Here is a 21843-nt window from a genome sequence, read left to right as displayed (position 1 = left end):
ATGACTGCGTTGGCGGGGTCCATACCCAGGATGATGCGACCCACGCTGGCTCAGAACTACCCCCGAAGCGGCTTCCCCCTGGAAGGTAAAGGACCGCTCCCCTCCGCAGGATTTTAGTCTTTTACAGCCAACTAGTAAAAAGTCACTGCTGCCTTTATTCATCTTACTTTGACAGCAGCTGAATTTCTGAATATACTCCTTATTTTTCTTTTTCATCACTGACTTTCTGGCTAATTAAATGTTATATATATATATATATATATATATATATATATATATAATTATAATTATAGTATAATTCTACTAACTTGTCTGCAGCCTGGTTCTAATAATGTCTGGTATTTTCATAAATAATTAAGATACTCCAAATGTCAATGTTATAACATTACAGCTTATTGCTTACAGTTTTAGTAAGGAAACATGTATATAAATATAGTCAGCTCTTTTTGGAGCAGCAAAATAAAGCTGTGTATGTTTTGATGGAGTCCATCTCTTGTTTTTCTGGTTAAATCTAGTGTCCACCCCGTTGGGTCAAGGCCGAGTCAACCAGCTCGGAGGGGTTTTCATAAATGGCAGACCTTTGCCCAACCACATCCGACATAAGATCGTGGAGATGGCCCATCACGGGATCAGGCCGTGTGTCATCTCCAGGCAGCTCCGGGTCTCCCACGGCTGCGTGTCCAAGATCCTGTGCCGGTACCAGGAGACGGGCTCCATCAGACCCGGGGCCATCGGAGGCAGCAAACCCAAGGTAAGGACCGGGGGGGTGGGGGGGCAATGAAGACTTCACCATTAATCTTTTGATATAAACTGCGACCTGTTGATTCTGGTGATTCACAACAAAGAAGTAAATAAACATCATCTTCTCTGACCCTGAAGCAGGGAACGACGCCGGATGTAGAGAAGAGAATCGAGGAGTACAAGCGGGAAAACCCGGGTATGTTTAGCTGGGAGATTCGGGATAAATTACTGAAGGATGGGATATGTGACCGCAACAACGCGCCTTCAGGTAAAAAAAGGCAGAAACGAATCAATTTCACATTATAATAATAATTATTATTATTCTTATTATTAACACGGTGCATAAATGGTTATAATAGTCACTAAAATAGTAAAGTCATAAAAACGTCCACGATAAATTAGAAAAATTAATTTCAAATTTTTTAATGGCCTATAATTTATAATTTGCGATTTTTAAAAAATATTTCTCATTTATTATTCTCATTGTTACTGTGATTTAGTTAAAGTTAATAACTAATATTTTTATTTTGCTTTCACAGTGAGCTCCATCAGTCGCATCATGAGGACTAAGTTCGGGGGAAAAGGCGAAGAGGAGGAGGATGAGGATGAAATCGAGAAGAAGGAGCTGGAGGACAACGACCGCAGGGCCAAACACAGCATCGAGGGCATCTTAGGGGACAGATGTGAGTTTTATTCTCTTTATTTTATTTGTTTTGTTGTTGCTTAAATATCAGTAATCCCGAGCAGGCACATATTGGAGCCCAGCAGGGATCCGAGTTGTTTTTAATTTTCATTTTAATTGAATTGTGAGACGTAGAGAAAGCACAAAGCAAAGAGAACATTTGTCTGGTTATTATCTGCAGTTTGCATCATGTGCACTGAATTTAATTATGGAGGACAAAGCTCTGAAACACTACTCAGGTCTCAGCACCTCCAACCTGTTGATTGTCAAAAGCTGGACGATTCATTCAGTCAAATAATCAGCCTGCAACTTCTAGCATGCTGTCAAGTTGTACGGCGTGTGTGTGTGTTTGTGTGTTTGCCGTCCTTTGTGAGGAATTCTTTATCGACCATATCTCTCCTGCTAATGCTTTTCCCATGAGGCCAAACCGTAAATCAATTAGCAGGTGATGGCTCTGTGCGGGAAACAGTGTGTGTGTGTGTGTGTGTGTGTGTAGTGTTTTAAAAACAGTCTGGATGAGTAGTTGTGTTACAGTAAGTTTCTGTATCTTAGGATCCACATATTTTAGAAATAATACTACAATACAAGCCGCATTGGTACCTATGAATTATACATAATTATAAGAGCATATTAAAGAGTAATGATTTCATAAATGAGGCCATAGAAACAGTTTTCATCTCTCTTTGGATAGTTGAGTTATCTGATTAGTGCTGTTTATTGTTTATTTAACTGTGAGCACCTATAAGTATTTAAAATGTTGTTCTGAGGGGATTTATACAAAGTGGAACAGGTGGATCATCTCAAATCTACTTTTCTGAAGTGATTTGAAATTTAGATTTAATATTTGGCCTGCCATCCGTCTCGCTGACAAAGAGCCTCCTATGAAAGTGGACGTTTTTCAGGCCCAAACTAAACTCTGTGGTGTGAAGTGTCACAGCCCGGAGCAGGAAACTGATGAACGGATCCGTGTGAGTTTGGGGCTCGCTGCTCCGCCGCCACTTCAGAGCCAATTAGAGCCATTTTAAGCGTCGGTCACGGTTCAGTCCTGTTTCATTCTGCCCCCCCCCCCCCCCAAAAAAAAAATAACCCGAAGAGGAAACAAACCGAGCTGATAACACCTGCAGGAAACCGATTTAAAAACTCCCCATCCAATCCAACTTCCATTTAATTGCACATTTAAACGAATAAGACCGAAACATTAAATTTATACAGATATGAGCTCAGTAGATTTCCTCCCCTCTCTCTCACTCTGAGCCTAGACATGTCAACATGTGTCCCATCATGTCCCCCCCGTGTCCCTCAGTGTCCCGGCCTCAGTAAAGCGGTGGGAGGGCAGATAAAGGGCCGACCCGAGGAGACAAAATGTCCCCCAGATGAGTTGATCAAACATTTGTTCAACGGTTTCCATCTCCTCACAAAGACACGCCTCGCGCGCACAACGGGACGCTCGAGGATGAACTTGGGAGACAAAGGCGCGAGAGTCTATTTGGGGCTCACGCTTGGGCTGCGCGCGGACAAAAGACCAGCTTGGAAACAGCTTTGGGTGAAGAAGAAGAAGAAGAAGAAGAAGGAAAAATAAGAAGGGGGAAGGAAGAAGAAGAAGAAGAAGAAGAAGAAGGAGGAGGAGGAGGAGAAGAAAAAGAAGAAGAACAAGAAGAAGAAGAAGAAGAAGAAGAGGAAAAAGAGGGCAGGCCTGTTTATAATTCACCCGGAGAATAGAATTAAACAGAATAGAATAGAATAAAAACAGGGCAGAGGTAGGAGCTCCTCCACAGAAAAGCCCGACAGAACACATTATGAGGCCGCAATGAAGGATGAATAATTCAGGGAGCGCCGCGGCCCGCTCACCGACAGAAAATGGCCGTTTTCACCTACAAAATGTTTCCCCTTTCGGGGTCTGCCAAAGAACGCGACTGCCATTCACAATGACAATGGAGGCCTCTGAAATCCACTCACGTATTGCTCGGGGATGCGTGCTCGCCCCGCGAGCCGCGTGCGCGCAGAAGCTCGAGCTACAAGTTTAAGATGCGCCATCTTATTCAAAAGTTACAAACAGGCAAACAAGAAAAACCGCAAAAACATGCCAGAATAAGACAAGCAAATTTAAAATCAGCAACAAGAACTATAATTTAAATAATAAAGAGAGTTTTTTTTTCCCTGACTTCAGTAAACTGGGTCATTTCCCCCCTGTCATATTACTCCAGCGCTTTAAAATGGAAAAGGAAACATTGTCAGACTTCGCAGCACTTGATGAGGTTTAATGGCCGCGTTTGTCATAATATTCAGACTGTAACTGGCCACCAAAACTGTAAGCGGCCCTTTTCTGGGGTTGAAGGATGACGCGGATAACACCGCGCCATCTCCGCAGCCTGCAAGTCGCGCTCCATTATCGATTCTTTGACGAGTCCCCGGCCTTGCCCTTTGGAACATTAATAATGTCTTCTAAATGATGTCGATATTGTGCTATGTCACATTTAATGACGGAGGGAGTGTATTAAAGAGTGTTTTCGGTGAATGGGGACCAATGTTCTCCCCGGAGAGCCCCGCTCTGGCCCGGAGCGCAGCTTCACAATGGGGGCCCCGGCCACCCGTCCTGCGCTGCGCACAGCTCCGAAAACTCACTCCTGCTCCTCCTCCTCCTCCTCCACTTGCTCCCCAAATCTCTTCAAGCAGATTAAATCGACTCTTTTATTTCATCTCACTTTCATCTGGAGAGCAACACCGCCCCTCTCCCTCTGTTTCCTATTCTTCCTCTCTGTTTCTCTCAGCCTGCGGCGCACAGCTCGTTTAATATCTGGGCCGCATCCTCCGGAGCGCACAAAGGAAAGTCAGTCCAACTCCTCAGAGTTTCTAATTAAGCCCATTATTAACCATTTTGCGTGTTGATTTGGGAAACATTTTGATTTTGTTGCACCATATATTTCCTTTTTTAGTTTTTATTAACTCCCCCCAGCATATATTAATATTTCTTCTTATAATTGTCACTGAATCTGCAAACGTGTAACTTTTCGGCAGATCTTGAGCTGATAGAACCTGTCAACATACGAGTTGACACCAAACTATGCAAACACCAGCACACTTGAAACTTTATCAGATGAATAATACAATATGCAAAGCTCTGTTTTGTATTACCTGTTGCTTACTATTATGATTACTTGCAGCTTTTTTTTTTTCTTCAGGGGAAGTTTTTATGGTTTGAAGTCATGTGATCACAGTTAGCCAGTTAAATTAATCTTGAATTCCTTCAGTAAAAATATCAGGTTTATTTAACGTGGACATGTAAATTAAACCAGATTTTCTCCCAAATCCCCACGCAATAAGTAAATATGAGTCAAAAAGGCAGAAATCCCCACCACTCTCCGCTTTCGGTGAAATACTTATGTATTTGGCAATAATGTCGGCCCTCCAGGCCTGTTGCTGGGCTGTACCAAACTCCCCGCGCCGTAGTAATTAACCCTGGAGACAAAGTTAATGGTTAAAACAGTCATGGTGTCCCTGCCTCCCTCCCGCCTCGCATTTTCACAGTGTATCTTTTAGAGCCCATACTTCGTTAGGTGAAATTAACCAGATAATACAGAGAAGCCTTGTTGAGGGCCAATACATTTCCATTTAGGCCAGCCACGTGTGTGTGTGTGTCTGTGCGTGCACACATTCCACTCTGCAATGCAAACAGTCAAAGGGATAACTTTATTTGGTGAAAGGGGATCCTGGAAAGGGCTAATTGAATAAGCCCGGGATCTTTGAAAAACCCCTACCATGGTGAGCGCAGTCATCATGTCATAATTAGGTTTATTGAGGTGCATTCCTTCAATCTGCCTCCATTCTCCCGGGCTCATTGTATCCAGGGCCTGGGCCAATGGCCGGGGGACAAAAGGGAACCGTGAGCAGACAATACATGAAAGAGCCATAAAGATTTAGTTGGCTTTGTCACAGAAACGGAGCAGGACTTTGTTTGAGTAAATAATGCGAGTGAATGAAGAACTTGGGCTTCTCTGCCACTTGGGGCGAAGGATGGCGTGCTGCAAATGTAATATGTGGGCACACACTGGATCGGTGCCAGGAGTGGAGGAAAGGAAAGGAGGAGAGGTGGAGAAGTGAAGGAGGCAGGAGGTGAAGCGTTTAGTGGGGATGATGGTGTTTGAGCTGAGACCTGACTTTTCGCATGAACATTTTCATTTCAGAAACTCCCAACGTTCACTGATCACATAATTTTTTCAAGATAGAAAATATTAGCAAGTGAGATTTTACATATTTAGGATTTTTTGTTTTGATACTGGATGAAGCATCAATGAGCTCAATCATATTTGTACTGTTTTTGCTGTGTTTTCTCACTGAAGGGGAGTTAAGGCATGTCACATTTAAGTCTTTTTCTGTGCTTTTCGGATTTGGTGCTTTTATCTGTCTAAATCTTTGGCTTTTGAATGCCACAAACTGAAGAATGAAGCGGATAATCAAGAAAATAATAGGCAGATATGGCGATAATGAAAATGACTGTTAGTTGCAGCCCCAGTAATTTGCCAGTTGCTGTTTCTGTCGACAAAGACGGGACCAAGAAGCCCTCGATGAATCCTATAATAGCTATTGGCTATTACTGGCCTTAGCAAGAGGGCTCTGTCTGTCTGTTGAAAGAATGAATGTGTCACTCAGTGAGTCCCTGGGCACAAGGGCAAAGGGGGACACGAGGGCCAAGTGCTGAGCACCAAATCACTCTCCTCTACCCTGGGGCTCTCTCTGTCTCTCTGTCCCTCTCTCCTCGTCCCGTACGCCTCCCTCTCTCGTGAGTTTTTTCTAATAAGCCCATGCATGATGACTATTCAAGCATGAAAACATAGTTATCTGCAAATGAATGGCTGCTCTATGCTTCATTAAAGCCTCTTTTTCCTTTCACACTCTTATTGTGACCCTCTGATATCAATTCAAAGGGCAATTAATGAATGCACACCAACTTTGAAGTCAGGGTGATTTCTGAGAGGGAGGGGGCTTGTGCGTGCGTGTGTGTGTGTGTGTGTGTGTGTGAGAGTGAGTGTGTGGTGAAGGGGGCAGGGGGTATTTCGGGTATTCCCCCTTCGAGACCCGCGGTAGCACCCCAGCCTTCACCCGTGATGGACTAGTCACATTGAGCTGAGAGTGAGCGAGCCCCAAAGACGGTTTGAAGGGAGTGAAAGATTGAAAAGGCCCAGCGAAGGTCAAGTAGAATGGCTCGCCTTAGAATAAGGCCCCTCTTTATCTGCTGCAAGTATGCACTATAGGCACAACAGCTTGGGGGGGGGGGGGGGGCAGTGAGAGTGAGAGACAGAGACAGAGGGGGGAGAGGTTGTTTTTTAATGTGCATGAGTATATTTGCGTGCGTTTCTGAGAAAGCACAGAAGAATGTGTTTGAGTGTGTGTCTTCCTCTCATACATTTGTTTGTATGTTTGGGAGTATAATTAAGTTTAATATCTGTGTACGTCATTGTGTGCACTGCGGTTGGGGTCGAGTGTCAAAGTTTACAGAGGCCAGTAAACGCAGCATCTACTCTGCCAACGGGGGGGACAGGCAGCTGTCAATCAGCTGGCTGACGAAGCCTGACTTTCTATGAGAGCTTTGTTAACTAATTAGACCAGAGGCCTTTGTGTTGCATCAGGAAAAGAGGTTTAAAGTGTGTGTTTATGCTGTCGTCTTGTACGGATATCTTTTGTATCGTGCGCGCTCTTCAACCCGAAGGTATCAATGCTCGAGCTCAATTGTGCAGTTCATGTATTTCCTTTTACAACATAAGCCACACATATGTGTTTTTTTGAATGAATGCACCACTCACTCTTTAGAAATGGATTACAGCTATGTTCTTGTTCAAAACAGGCACCCACTGCCAAACCAGGAGTCCCTCATTCATATTTACCATCTGAAATCTGAGGTAGGAAGTTGGAAACTCAGATCTACCCTCACATGTCTAACATGAATGCAGCCTTATACATTCGACCACCACTGTCCTAACAGCCTCCTACATCTTGATATACGTTCACTTTGAACAGAAAGAGAAAACAATCTGAGATGAAACCTTCTTTGTTTGAGAATAACTGCAACATTAAATATTAAAACAGACAAAACTGAAGTTCCTATGATTGGCACCAACGTACAGAGGGAAGAGGTTTTCAACAGGCTTGGAAATCACTCTTCACAGATACAAATCCTGGGCGTTATCCTTGACTATGAACATTACAAAGACAGCTTTCTACATGACTCAGACCCCATCTTTCTTTAGACGATGCTAAGAAACTGACTCAACCACCACGGGTTCAAAATTCTTCGGGAAGGGTTTTAACCAAAACTCGGATACGAGAACAAATCACTCCACTGTTATTGCCTCCATGCAACAATTAGGATGGAAAATGAAAATTCACTTGTTTTTAAAGTCTAAATTAGCTCAGCTGCATCATTTAATGTATGTCTGCAACACTACAGACAGTGAATCTGCTTTCAGTTCATGCTCCCACCATTCTCTAGATAAGCCGTTAATATGTTAAAGAAGCAACTCAAATCATTTTTATGGCTCTGCTTTTAATTTATCTGACAATTATATGAGAGTTTGAAAAATATTTCTTGATGGTTTTTACTCCCAGACTCTGCTGTCTAATTCCACCTTGGTCTTACAGATTTATTTTAGTTGTTTACTGTTGAATTTATTATCAATAATTTCTTTAATGCATCCTTTTTTTGAAGGTATTATTTTTATTCTTGACCTGGGGTGACATGCTTCCTTTGGTTGGCTGCTGCCTCACAATGGGGGTAGGGGTGGGGGGAGATGAAGCTGTCGGACTTCCTACTTGTCAAGGAATAAAACTGACAGTGACAGCGAACCTGCTCACTGCTCACCTTATTAGATCTGGACCAGTTCCCCACTGACGTGAAGCTTAGAGTCATTTTCAGGCTGGAAAGACAGAAGAAGACGAAGAAGAGCAGGGTCACAGGGCTGTGGAGGGTCGCTCTCCCTCAGCGCTACACAGGAAACAGGATTAGAAACACATTTAGCTGCAAATGACAGGTAATCATTTTCTGCCCTGCCAACGACCCCCTAACTTCTCAGACAACTTCTTTGTCGACCTCTTTGGGCGTCTTCATGACATAAAAAGCGTGTGATTAACGACGGGTTGTTCTCGTCTGGCGACGCGCATCATGTTTTTGTATTTTTTTTTTTTTTCCACACACACTCTCATATACAGGGCAGCTGTGAAGGTTGAAACTCCTCCTTAGCAAGTCAAGTGAGTTCACCCTTCGTCCCCTCCCTCCCACACACACACACACACACACACACACACACACACACACACACACCATCTTTTTCTTAACCCACCAGAAAGAGTCGCAGATGGGTCCATAAGCTGTCAGTAAAGCCATTATTCGGCCCAGCATCTGCCTGCCTTGACTTCTATATACTGTTTAATGCAGTCGGCCAGTCACTTAGTCCCCCAGCTCCTGAATAGGAGCAGCATGGTTGGCCCGCCCAAATAAATGCTGTGTTTGTGTCCTCTGCCTTTTGTTTTGTGTTTTTTGAGAAGGGTAGGTGGAGAGAGGGACAGAAGAGAAGCTGGGTGTGTGTGTGTGTGTGTGTGTGTGTGTGAGGGGGGGGCAATGTGTCAGAGCCTCAATTTAACCTCACTATTAACCAAAGCCTCAGAAAAGTTACTGGGATGGTCGAAGAGGGGTGTAAACAGTCCACATATGGTCGGCCAATTCCCCCAAGTCCCAAAATCCCAGTTCTGTCACATCCCCTTTCTCTCTCTCTCTCTCTCTCTCACACACACACACACACACGCATGTGTACATGCTCAATGTGTACTGTCTCATGTCTCAGTGGACATATTTAAACCTTTGTGTCCCCATCCAAGACGCCTGCTGCCCCCCACTAAAAAAAAAAAAAAAAAAAGTCTTTCCAACAGTCTGTTTCAGCTGAATCCCTCCTCTCGTTTTTCTCTTTCCTGGGATGGCGTTGCACGGTGGGAGCCATTTTGGGCTGTCTTGGCTCCGGAGAGGTTGTTTTGGCTTTGAGTCCCGAGTGCTGTGTGCCTCTCAGGGCTTCAGTTTGGTTAAATTAAACAGTTTTCCTTTCTCCTCTAACCCCCATCCACCCACCCCCTCCAACTGCTCGTCTCTTATTTTGCAGCTTAATGCTCCCCGACTCCCGGGCGATCTCGCGGAGGCTGCTTTTCCAGGCCCTCAGATAATTTTACCCTTTTAAGACTCATATTTTCTCATATTTCCATGAACTGACACGAGCCAGGGTCCTGTCTGCAGCCCCCTGCTCCTTTGAGCTGAGGTGGAGCAAAAGTATACAGAGAGAAGTCAAGTGTTTACAGGGGCTATAAATACAGCATTTTAAGATATAGCATGTGTATACAGGCGGGGACCGATATGAGGCTTAGAGTGGATAATTTGATTGGCTAAGGCTATTTGACGGTGCCAAATCGATGCGATCAGATCTTAGGGATAGCGAGGCGATGACGGCAAATGGGGCACTCTGAAACCACAGGTTTACGAGGCTGCAAAAAAAAAAATAAATAAAATAAAAATCCAGGAAGGTTTCAGCTACATCTCTTCATCTGCTCTCCCCTCTCCTCCTTTCTGCGCCAGAATGGGAGCTAACATATTATCATAGCATCATATTTCAATATGTATTTGTATTTGTGCTTGACAACACTTAAGTGGAAATGCCTCAGGGCCGAGAAATGGAAATACAATCAGGGGAAACCCAGTGTCATGTATGTTTATGAGGGCAGTCATGTGCTTGGAGGACTGAAGGCTTTCTGTGTGTATGAGTGTGTTTTTGTGCGTTTATTAGCTCTAGAGGGAAGCTGATGGAAGCTATGAGCTTCAGTTGTGACTGGGTCTCTTTCTTCTCTCCTGACACAACTTTCCCAGGTGTCATCCCACAAACCTGCATCAAGGGCTGATGCTGAGAAAAGAATAAAAACATCCTGTAGGCTACTTTTATAACAGTGATTAAAGGAAACCAAAACGTTTTCTTTGAACAAACACACAGAAAAAAGCTATTTGATGCAACTGGTGACTTCAAGGACTATAAGGAAAATTTCAGGATGTCAGAAAACATTTTTGCTTTTTCAAGAGCTGTATTCACCACCTGAAGATGGAAGTTCTTTTAGTTGGGCACTTACACTGATTTGCAAATGTGCTTGTCACTTTGGTTGTGCATTTTGCCATAAATTACACATATTTAGGGTTAGGGTTAGATGAAGAAGTTAATTTCCACTGAAACAGTATGACAATTTGTTTGATATTTGTTTCCTGGTAATAGAAAAAAAGGTGAGAATCACAACAGGTTTGCTGTGACCTTCTAATAAAGTTGTCCAATGCTAAACTAAAACAAATTAAGGAAAATAATAAATGATCAGATAATCAAAGGTTATGGTTTAAGAGCACTTTTGAATATTTTATAAAATTTATAAAAAAAGCTTTTAAAGTAAATATAAGTAGATATATTTACATATTTGTACTGGATGGGGGCAACAGCTTAATTATTGTTGTGAATTCTTACGTATAGATGTGTGACGCTGAAATAAACCCAAAAATGCATGTACATCCTTTCACCTCAACTAGTGTTCATGCATAATGGGCGCACAAGCTGAAGATGTGCTACACTTCTACCGACAACAGCAACGACCAAGAAAACCAACACAGATGCCCAGACAGACTATCCCCACGGGTACATTTACATCCACAACAACAGGCCCCATTGCCCCTCTCTGCTGCCTTTCCCACCCCCTCAGGTGCTCTTACAGTTCCCTCTGGAAGAAGGGGGAGAACGGGGGCAAGTGGGGGTAGAATGCCCCCCGGCTGTGCCCCCATCTATTGCACCCCCCCAACCAAAGCCCTCTGCGGAGCCTCTTTATGCTCCTCCTCACCCCTCCTCCCTCCCAGCTCCCCCATGGGGCAGGTGACAGCCCTCCACTGTGAAGGGCTGAGGGAGCCATGACGGATTCCACAGATGGAGCGTGGAAATCGCCGGCAAAGACCTCAGCTCTGTGGAGCAACAAAGAGCCGAGAGCCAGGGAGAGAAATATGGGTGGAAAATAGAGAGAGATGGGGGAGAGGGGAGACAAAGAGAGGGGGGGGGGGCATAGGCAGGAGAAGGTGGTGATTGTTTAAGGAGAGTGGTGCAGGAAAGTGCATTGGTTGGGCGAGATGGGAGTTTGAAGTCTGATGTTTAATAAAAGCTGGTAGCTGCGTCAGTCAACTCGTGCTTCACGATGCGCCTTTACTTTCCACGAAATCACCATACTGCTCTGTCCCGACCAAACTTCCCCGCCCGACGCCCTTATCGCCACATTCCATCGCCTTATCTTCTTGTATCTTAACACAAGTGATGTCGCCATCCAGCAGAGTGGACCGAAACAAATGAGGCTGCTCGAGTCCTCTGAGAGGGACCTAAGTCGGGATTTTATCACCACCAGACTCCCGAGACTTCAGAAGGTGCCACTCTGTCGCCTCTTTTGAAAAGTCCTCGAAAACCCTGGTAGCAGTCATAACCGATTGGTAATTCCAAAGTGATTAAGGATTTTCCCGGCCGCCTCAGCTTTCCCAGGGCCCAAATCCCTGTGAAATGCCGAGGAACGTACATGCTGCTAAAGTCGCAGGGGGAGCGAGAACGCATTCCTCGCAACCCTCCTCCACACAGGGACTGGTGGGGGAGGCTACAAAAGGCCTCATCTCTTGTTTTTCAGCCATCCTGTCCAAAACTCCAAAGCCCTACACTCCACACCCCAAATTCCTTCGCCGCCATCTAAACTGCAGCCCCTGCAGTCCGGCCAGTCCTTCGGCTGAAGCATATGAAGCCAAAGAGGTTTTGTTTGTAATCTGTGATAAAGATGTAGTCGCAGAAACTGTAAAACCACGGCGGCCATTTTGAAACCGTGTTGTAGTTTTTCTGGATCTGTGTGCGGAGTTTTACATTTTTTTCATCCTGTGTTTTTTTTCTGTGAATTTTGTGTCCTTCGTTCCCGAGCTCACACAGACATTGATTAAGAGCTAGCAATCTACGAGCTGAAGGCTTAAGGCAATGGCTCCATTTCTCTTGCTCCCCCTTTGAAAATATTTTACTTATTGCCTACCTCATGCTTGAATGTTTCTTTACCAATTTGCTCCTAATGCATGTTAAGTTGACTCCCACCGCTATTGGTGTTGCAAGGAGAAAATCGCCAAAGGGGGAGAGAGGATCAGTTTCACATGAGGGGCCCTGAGCTATTTGGATTCTCTTGTATTTTATTGTTGCTTGCGAGGGGGAACTAATACAGTGTTGCACACAAAACTTCCCCCTATGCAGAGGGGGAATTAATTAAGTGTAACACACACAAAAAAAGTGGGCGCTTTGGCCTTGGTGAACTTAGGAGAGAGCCAATTGGGTGTTTGAAGTGCTGAGTTAAAAACCGAGATGCTGGTTTTTAGAACGTGGAGCACAATGGTCACAATACTGATCTGAGAGCAGGATGAAAAGAGGGAGCACAAAAGCTGTCGGGCCTCATGATATCACCAAAGTTCAGTCAGGCTGAAATTACGTATATTATATGAAAATATGTATACTACGCATTATTATTCACTGAGTCAATCAGAGGATTAATCAATTAAACTCATCTCTTCCAACAGAAAATCATCTCCTAAAAGCTGAAAATTACAAACTGGCACTTAATATCTACTTACCTCTATGATTTGATGAGCTATGATTACTTCTATGACCTCTATGATTTATGATTTAACAGGTGTTGTATTTAAAACTTCCAGCAAAGCCTTTTTGTGGCACTGAATTTTTACTGATGTTTCCAATTCTAATGTGCTTTGTATAAAAATGACAAATGACAAATGAATATATAGAGTAAATTTAAGTAGCTGTCGCTTCCAACATCTGATGATTTGCAGTGTATTTCAATTACAATAACTTTGGGGTTCTGATTTGCTATTTTCACAACAAAACCATGAAATAAAAATGATTTGTGACGTAAAAATTGTTGGCCAATGAAGACCTAATATAACTTTTCAAACTGAAAGTTACAGTATATATTCATATAAAGAGATGAATACTGGAACTAATTTCTACTAATTCATGTGCAGTGACAGTTTACAGCTTCTGTCAATTTACTGTCCTGAAGTGTGATCAAGTCAAATCAAGTCAACTTCAGACGGAGGTTAGAATCTGTTTGCTCACTGTAGTAAGTTTACAATGAAACATAACAACTTTTCAACCATTTCTTTCTTCTTTTATTCTGCTTTAAGTAAGTTGCCCAGGAGCCACCTGACTGAACAGACAGTTTGTTCTTCATCTGGGAAGCTGCTGCTGGCCATCTACACACACACACACACACACACACACACACACACACACACTCAAAGAATGGCCCCTGGATCCAAATTAGCCTTTTGTGTGGCTTTTAGTTCACTGTTCCCCCTGTGGTGCCCTGGAATCTTGTCCAGTGGGACTATTCCTGAGGTTCAGAATATTCCCTCTGAATGGAGGTCTGTTAGGACACAAGACTAAGAGGAAGACTGCTGCCTGATGGTGCCTGTGTGTGTGTAAAGAAAACACCTACTTTCCATAACAGGGTTAAGTTGAAACAGAGTTAATCAGTCGACATATGCTGCTTCCTAATTACAAAACTTTGCACTATTAAGTGTTGATCTACAGCATCAGCTTGCTCTTCAGATGGATATTAAAGGCTCCCTTCCTTTTTGACTTTCTCTCGTCTTTGCGCAGCGAGTCATTCTGACGAGGGTTCGGATGTGGAGTCAGAACCCGACCTGCCGCTGAAGAGGAAGCAGCGGCGCAGTCGGACCACCTTCACGGCGGAGCAGCTGGAGGAGCTGGAGAGGGCATTCGAGAGAACACACTACCCCGACATCTACACCAGGGAGGAGCTCGCCCAGAGGGCCAAACTCACAGAGGCCCGGGTGCAGGTAGGAGCTCACACACACACAAAGCTAATAAAAATGTGCACAAGCCATCATCATCACTACTTTTACTTTATCTGAAAAAACACACACTTACTGACCTGTAGCGCACACTTTTAAACATAAACCTTGTGCTTTTGTACACCGTCCAACCATTTAAAGGGAACCTGCTGATCTGTGTTGGCTCCACACAATAGCATCAACCCACACACACACACACACACACACACACACTTCTCATCCCCTTCTCCCAGGGGCCCAATCGGGATTTTCCTTTTTCTGATCTGGAGTCCAGTCAATTCTCCTCCACAGGCTCCATATGGGAAGTGAAAGCAAGACCAGCGTGAGCTCTGACCATATGGGCACAGCATGTCACTCACACACTTAGTGCAACCAGCCATGAGACACACACACACACACACACAACTGTAGCTAACTATGTCTAACCTTCACACACACTAGGTGTGGTTCAGCAACAGGCGAGCGAGATGGAGGAAGCAAGCAGGAGCCAATCAACTGATGGCATTTAATCACCTGATCCCGGGGGGTTTCCCACCTTCAGCCATGTCCAGCATCTCTCCCTACCAGCTCCCTGACAGCTCCTACCCCCCCTCATCTATAGCGCAAGGTATGGGGCACCTACTGCAGTCGATGCTCACACATTTCTTGTTCATGTGACTAATAAAAAAATGTTTGGCAGGGAAAAAAAAAAGACAGCTTTGTTCATAGGCCGGTTCACATTTTACTTTGGATCAATGGATTGATTATAAATTATTATTGATTATATTTCTATTAATTGTGCAGCTCTAGCAGAGACAGACTGGAAATGCAGAGGAATTAAATCATCAGGCCGCCCCTAAGAGTTTTTTATCATTAAAATAATGTACAACATAATAAAATAATACTGGATTTTGTATCCTACTGAACATTTAATTTTTATAGGTTTTGGACAGACATGTTTCCAAATGTCTTTTTGTATGAACTCCAGCAGTTTTCCTTCTGCTTAAGTGATAATTCAACACAGTTTCGACACCTCCACACATGGGATGTTTTCATTTTCAACTCTATTGTATCAATTCTAACTTTACCCATCATCCCCTTGGTAGTGTCAGAGCCCCCCAGCACAGTGCACCGGCCCCAGCCTCTGCCTCCTTCCTCGGGCCACCAGGCCTCCGGCACAGGAGGACAGGGTGAAGGAGGCTCCGCCTACTGCCTTGCCTCTGGACGCCATTCCTTCTCAGGCTACTCAGACAGCTTTGTGAGCCCCGGAGGTCCGCCCAACCCCATGAACCCTGCCATCGGAAACGGGCTCTCTCCACAGGTGAGTCTGCCCGCCAGCCTGAGATAAACATACTTCACATATGAAAAAGGGATACAGCTCAAATTAAGCTGCAGATTTCACTGCTTAAAGTAACAAGTAATTCAGTGAGGAAATTAGTAAATTAGATTTTAAGAGCAAATCTCCTCAGACTCTGTGATCTGATTGAATTTAAAATACAGCTGCAGCTATTGATTATTTAAGTAATCCAGTATGCTAGCGTTTATTCCATGAACTAATTAAGTAACTAGATACAAACTGCATTTGCCTTATTAAAGAATAAAACACTAAAGGAATGATAGAGTATATATAGTTCACTTCTCTCCTGTGTCTGTGACATCGCTCGGAACTGAAAAGACTCAAATGCCTTTTGAAGAAGCAGCAGAGTTTGCTGTGACAGTCTTCACAGGCATCCCTCCTGTTTTTGACCAACACAAAACAAACCCATGTTGTTTGCCGTGCAATGGTCTGAGAAGCTGATGCTTCAGTACTTAATGTGAGTTAAATTAACCACAGTAATTAACCGTGGTCACACACTGCCTGGCCTTTTTACTGTTTTTATGGCCTAATTTGAGCCTCTGCATGGATTAAATTAAGCTACGATGACTGTTGCTAGTCAAATTTCTCAAAGCGTTGTTCCAGCACTAAATTAAATACAAACATTCTTAAAAAATATGATCTCATTCAAAAAGAGCTGTTGGACAAATTGAAAAAATACAAAGTTCTTTAAAATCTGAAGATTTAAGTTTCTTGGGGTTTTTTTGCATTTCCATAATTGAGCAGGGTCTGTGTTTGAGTGTTCATGGCTCTGGAGACTACAAAAGACTCACTAGAGCTTTGCAGGATTAGATATGGTCAAAGACTAAAGCTGGCTAAGGTGTGCTTGATTTATCCTGAGAGACACAGCATCACAATAAATCAAGAGTTTTAAAAATTCCATCACGCTCACTCCTTTATACTTTTCAAATAATGATTTACGCAAGTATTGAGAGCACAAATACAAAACGTATCGACTTTACACCATAAGCTGTACACGCAACACACAAACGGCGGATCACTCACAGTCAAGAGGAGAAAAAACGTCAGATGACTCTCGGAAAGACAGAGGACAAATGAAAGTGTGACAAATGCGAAGTGAAAAGACAATTACAGCCAATTATCCAGGCATGAAGTCCCAAGGTCTCCTCACCTAGACGGAGGGTACCGCAGAGGAGACGGACGAGTTAGAGATCCTAACAGGCAGAAAATGAGATTTTAGCCTGGCGCTGGCCTGACTCCTCAGAGAAAAGGCTGCAGCAGAGCGAATACAGGAGACGGACACTTGCACAGATACACAGGTTCACATAATTACAGATACACACACACACACACACACACACACACACACACTGTAGATAATTGATCATCTCCATGACATTTTGAGGATCAGTTAAGGATTTTGCAACATCTTTTACACAAATATTACATGACATGGTTGAAGAGCATGCGTACGTCAACTATTCAACCTTGTGTTTAGACTGGAAGATTGATTACTACATTTTTAATTCTTTAAAATTCTGCAGGTCAAGATTTTTTGTTGTGTGAGTTTGGGTCAACACGTGTCTGCTGTGACAGATAACTAACCGTCCTTCTTGCTTTCAAAAAATGCAGCAGGTAAACTCTTTCACACATAGAAAACATACAGCTGCATCACAAACAATAATGCATCAAACAGAAAAACTGGACGCAGCAAAATTACTGAAACACACACTGCAGCCCCGAGGGAAGCCTGTTGTGATTGCATTCTTTAAATTTTTACCTCTGCATTCCTCCATGTGAAAGCAGAGGTCCTAATTTATTTGTATACATTTCATATGGCGCAGAAGTTACCCCGTCCTCCTCTTCCTCTTACCCCCCCCCCCCGACATTCCCTTCTAACTCCTGGATGCACCAATTTAAGGCCTGCGGCAACGGCAGTGCTTCAATATAAAACACCCGGGATGGGCCGAGCAGCAGCCATCTTTTGGAGCAGTGCTCGGCTCGGGACAGAGAGAGACGGAGGAGATGATGGGTAGAAGCAGGAAAAAGAGAAGAGGAGTGAAGGAACGCACACCTTTCAGCCCCGCCGTACCCCCTCCTCTCCCTTGCTCTCTCTCTGTTATGACAAAGCCATCGAAACGCAGGTTAATTTTTTAGGAAAATGTTACTGGGCATGGGAGGAAACACAGCTCCCTCTTCCAAATCAGCATAGACTCCTCCATTCACCTCCCCTACTTGGGAAATGATTTAAGCAAGACCATGTGTGTGTGTGGATGTAGAATAATATGTCACTTAGAAGGCCGAGGACCCAAAGAGCAGCGTACCTGCTTCTTATTAGGACAACTGCAGGAGCCTGGAGGCCTTTCGCTCTGCTGACATCGATGTGGGATATGTTACATATATGTAGAGGTAGCAGGTTCAGTCAGAGTTAGTTTAGTAAGTGACGAAGTCGGTCTCAATTCCTTATCAACACTTTACTGAGTACTTTGATGGCGGACAGGTAAATTCAGTGTTGAAGGGGGTGGGAGGCAGGAGGTGGAGGATGTGGGAGGGGTGGGGGGGTGGTTGGCGGTATGGCGTCTGTTTTGAAACCAGTTGAAACACTTTGCCCTGCAGCTCTTTTCCGTTCTTTTCTGGCCAAGAAATATTCCCCCCCAAATTCGATTATCTGGTCGCTAATAAAGACCAGGTCAAGAGCTAACGGATTGCTAAAAACTGCAAATCTACGCCGACGCCGAACACGGCACAGCTCACACAGGCCCTCCTCCCTTCTGTGTTATCTATGTTGGCATATCTCGTTCTGAGATAAGCCGTTATCTGGTGCCGTGGGTTTTTTGGAGCAGCGTCAAAAAGGACTTTTAGAATAAGTGGAGCTGTGGATCTGAGACAAATTGCTTAATTCTTCCTTTCTGGTGCTATCTCTGTCTGGGACAGGCTCGCTGGCAGCCTTTGATGTCCGCGACAGGGGAATTTCCTATGTGTGTCTGAGCGTGTGTTTGTTTTGCTGTCTGTGCTGATACATATCTACATGTCTCACACACACACACACACACACACACACAGTCCTGTGCCTGTGCGTAAAAAATGACAGGTTTAATGTGATAATTGGTTGTCAGAAACTAATACTTTAAAAATAATTTTTTTCCACACTGTAAAATTTGTCTTGATATCCGTGATTTTATGATTTCCTCCTTTCATTATTTAAATTCACTCTGTCCCTCATAATTTAATCGATGACATCTAATTGAGCGAACACACAACAACTATTAGCTACACATCCTGCCAACATTACAACTGTTAATTCCATAATTCCACTTCTTATGCTGTCCCTCCCATCAGGTGATGGGTCTGCTGAATCCGGGCGGCGTGCCACACCAGCCCCAGAGTGACTACGCTATCTCGCCTCTGACTGGCGGCCTGGAGACCCCCGCTGGCATGGCCGCCAGCTGCAGCCAGCGCATGGATCACATCAAGGGCCTGGAGGGCCTGACCAGTGTCCCCTCCATGTCGGCTCTGCCCTCCCTGCCCAGCTCCCAGTCCTACTGTCCCCCCTCCTACAGCTCACCTGGCTACACCGTTGACCACGTGGCGTCCTACCAGTACGGCCAGTACGGACAAAGTAAGGTCAATAGACTTCATCTTTATTTTTTTAACTACTTCAACACCCAGATACCTCGCAGGAACAAATCTGAAAGCATTAGATGGATTTAGGGCTCACGTGAACATATGACTACGAAGCCTTTTGAATGACTGACCTCAGTTTGAAATCATTTCCAGTTTTCAGATTGAAACCGCCGACTTACACTTATTTTCAGTAAAAGCAATAAAATAAAAACTTGTTATCCAAATCAGCCAGTAGAGCTTATGGCCATCAGCCTTTCTGGTAGTTCCATGGCCCCTGCTTCAATTCAAGGACCTGGAATAAACTAAGGCGGTCTGTCTCTGCAGGGCCGCCTGCATTCAGAGAGCATTTTTCATGCAGTCTCAAGTGTTGGGGTAAATTGTGCAGATCTGATTCCACCTCTGAAGTGACGGGCCCTGTAACTTTGAGCTCTGTGGTCGGGTACAGTGTAGAGTCAGCTCCCATCAGGGTGAGGCAGGTCGTGTCTGATAGCCGTCCTCAGACCGCATGCCCTCAGAGAATATTTACCTGTCCGACAGGCGAAGGGTCTTTTCACTTCACATTACAGTCACTTTGAGCGCTGAAATCAACTTCAAACAACTCTGCGCCTGACTTTGGGGGAAGGAACATCGTTCTCCGCCTCAGCGTGATTAGAGTGGCCACCGTTTCCAATTTTGGTCCGTGGGGGCGGGGGGGTTGACCAATCATGTTCATCCACTGACCTTGTGGCAACCTCGAGACAAGCGGCCCCTTCAAAGAGTGTGGCAACGGTCCAATGAGTCTGACTGTGTGTAGCTCTGTGGGGCGGCAAAGTATCGAATGAATATCTAACTTAATATCCGAGAGCAGCAAATGTCTAATGAAATATCTCGGTCAAATATCTCAAAGTGGGCAGAATAAAGATTTAGAGGGACACACATGAAAAATCTCGACCATGTGGCATCATGCATGTACATTCGCTGGCTCATCGGGGCAACTGGGGCAGCACGCACACCCCGTGTACACCTCTGCAGCATTACAAGGCGGCGCAGTCCATCTTGATGTGATTAATCAGTGCGACTGGATAGCTGGTGTGTGGTTGGGTTTGCAGCGGCAGAGGAAAGGTCCTTTCTGGGGGTGGACGGATCCTAATAGCCTCTGGCAGGGCAGCTATTGGAAACAGGTGGTCAGACTGAGGTCAGCTGTGGAGGCAGCGTCGAACAGCGCCGTCCCGGGTCCCAGTCCAACGCAAGAAACTGGTCCATACACAAATTGCAGCGTTAAACTATGAAGCACCTATTTGTTTTTATTTAGGAAATGTTGCTAAGCAGCCATTGATGTGGTGTTTCCTGAGGTCACCTGCCATGATGAACTTTGCATCTTGCGCCAACTATTTGGTCACTACCATTTAGTATACTTGTAGCATAACACATTTCACTTTATTCAGCAAATTTGACATATAGATATGTATATTAAATATTGGTATGGCCTGTAAAATATTCTGACCAATAAGTCTAAGTCAATAAGTATTTTTGCTCCTTAACTGTTCAGGATATTATAATAACATACAAGATGTGACATATGACATAAGACAAAACACACTAAGGCTAAATTTATTACAATATGAACTATAAATATTTAAAGGGATGATTCATATTCAAGATGATCCTAATACCTTCCCTGCTGTATCATCCCCATGTATATTTGTACACGCAGTCTCAAAGTATTTTATTGACATGAATTGACTTTGTGTCCTGTTGTGTTCTTCATTTACTAAAGTTGTAACGCAACATTCTCACCACCAGTGTCCTTAAGCACAGAGTTTTGAGTGTACAGCAACACTGAATGAGCTAATTCTGTAATTTCAAACTATAACATAACAAGTATTTAAAATTTGTAAGTACAAATAAATCAAGGATTAAAAAATGTATTATAAGAGATCATGATTGTGGATTCAGGTAAAATCAGGTCTATTAATGCAGGAGCTGCTGTATATTACATATAAAGTGTTGTTTCTTTATCATGGAGAGGTTTTAAGATTCTTTCAATTTTATATTAATATAATATTGCACCCTTTGGCCTGCAGTTGCATTTTTCACACTTCTGTTCTCACTTCTTTCTCCATTGTATGCACACCATAGCCCATGCTACGCTAACAGCAGCCACATGTTACACACCAAAGCATGGGCCCGAAATTTATTATAGCCAAATCTCTGCTCCTCTGTCCATGTAAAAAAAAAAAACAAAAAAAAACAACAACACATTTTCACTGATAAAAATTCACCGTCTGTCTCTCCCTGCTCTTTCACAGGTGCCCTTCCTTATCTGAGGCCTGAAATCGCCTGAGCTGAAGCTCTGGACCTTTGAGTGTACAGACATGGAAATCTTAACATTTTTCTGGACCAAACTTTTCTACCATGTACCAGGACTTGTTCATGACCGCAGGATTTTGTATTATTAATTGTTGATGAAGAAATGGACTAAAAAGAAGAAGAATAAGAAGAAAAAGGGACCATATGATGGAATATCAGACCAAAAACTGTTGACTGACT

At 43.9% G+C, this 21843-nt stretch overlaps 1 protein-coding gene across 3 annotated transcripts; it reads left to right on the top strand.

The window, feature by feature from the left end:
• pax3b (paired box 3b) lies at nucleotides 1–21637 on the top strand. Of its 3 annotated transcripts, none has more exons than XM_029516848.1 (9): nucleotides 1–85; nucleotides 516–751; nucleotides 883–1009; nucleotides 1281–1424; nucleotides 14161–14360; nucleotides 14817–14982; nucleotides 15461–15675; nucleotides 19030–19309; nucleotides 21603–21637. In XM_029516848.1, the coding sequence occupies exons 1-9, from the start codon at nucleotides 1–3 to the stop codon at nucleotides 21635–21637; spliced, it is 1488 nt and encodes a 495-aa protein (XP_029372708.1). The 3 variants fall into 3 exon arrangements, with proteins under 3 accessions (XP_029372708.1, XP_029372707.1, XP_029372709.1); XM_029516847.1 differs by having other exon boundaries at nucleotides 880–1009; XM_029516849.1 differs by having other exon boundaries at nucleotides 880–1009; nucleotides 19030–19314; nucleotides 21603–21620.
• Nucleotides 21638–21843: the final 206 nt, after the last annotated feature.

Source organism: Echeneis naucrates, chromosome 13 (assembly GCF_900963305.1).
Source record: "Echeneis naucrates chromosome 13, fEcheNa1.1, whole genome shotgun sequence".
Classification (NCBI taxonomy): domain Eukaryota; kingdom Metazoa; phylum Chordata; class Actinopteri; order Carangiformes; family Echeneidae; genus Echeneis; species Echeneis naucrates.
Note: the sequence above shows the minus strand (reverse complement) of the source record. Positions and strands in the feature narration are given on the sequence as shown.

Bases quoted from the DNA above. Each gene is read 5' to 3' on its own strand.
- pax3b (XM_029516847.1), top strand. From the start codon at position 1: ATGACTGCGTTGGCGGGGTCCATACCCAGGATGATGCGACCCACGCTG. The intron at 1,425-14,160 runs GTGAGTTTTATT...GTCTTTGCGCAG, and splicing joins GGGCATCTTAGGGGACAGAT to CGAGTCATTCTGACGAGGGT. The intron at 14,361-14,816 runs GTAGGAGCTCAC...CACACACACTAG, and splicing joins TCACAGAGGCCCGGGTGCAG to GTGTGGTTCAGCAACAGGCG.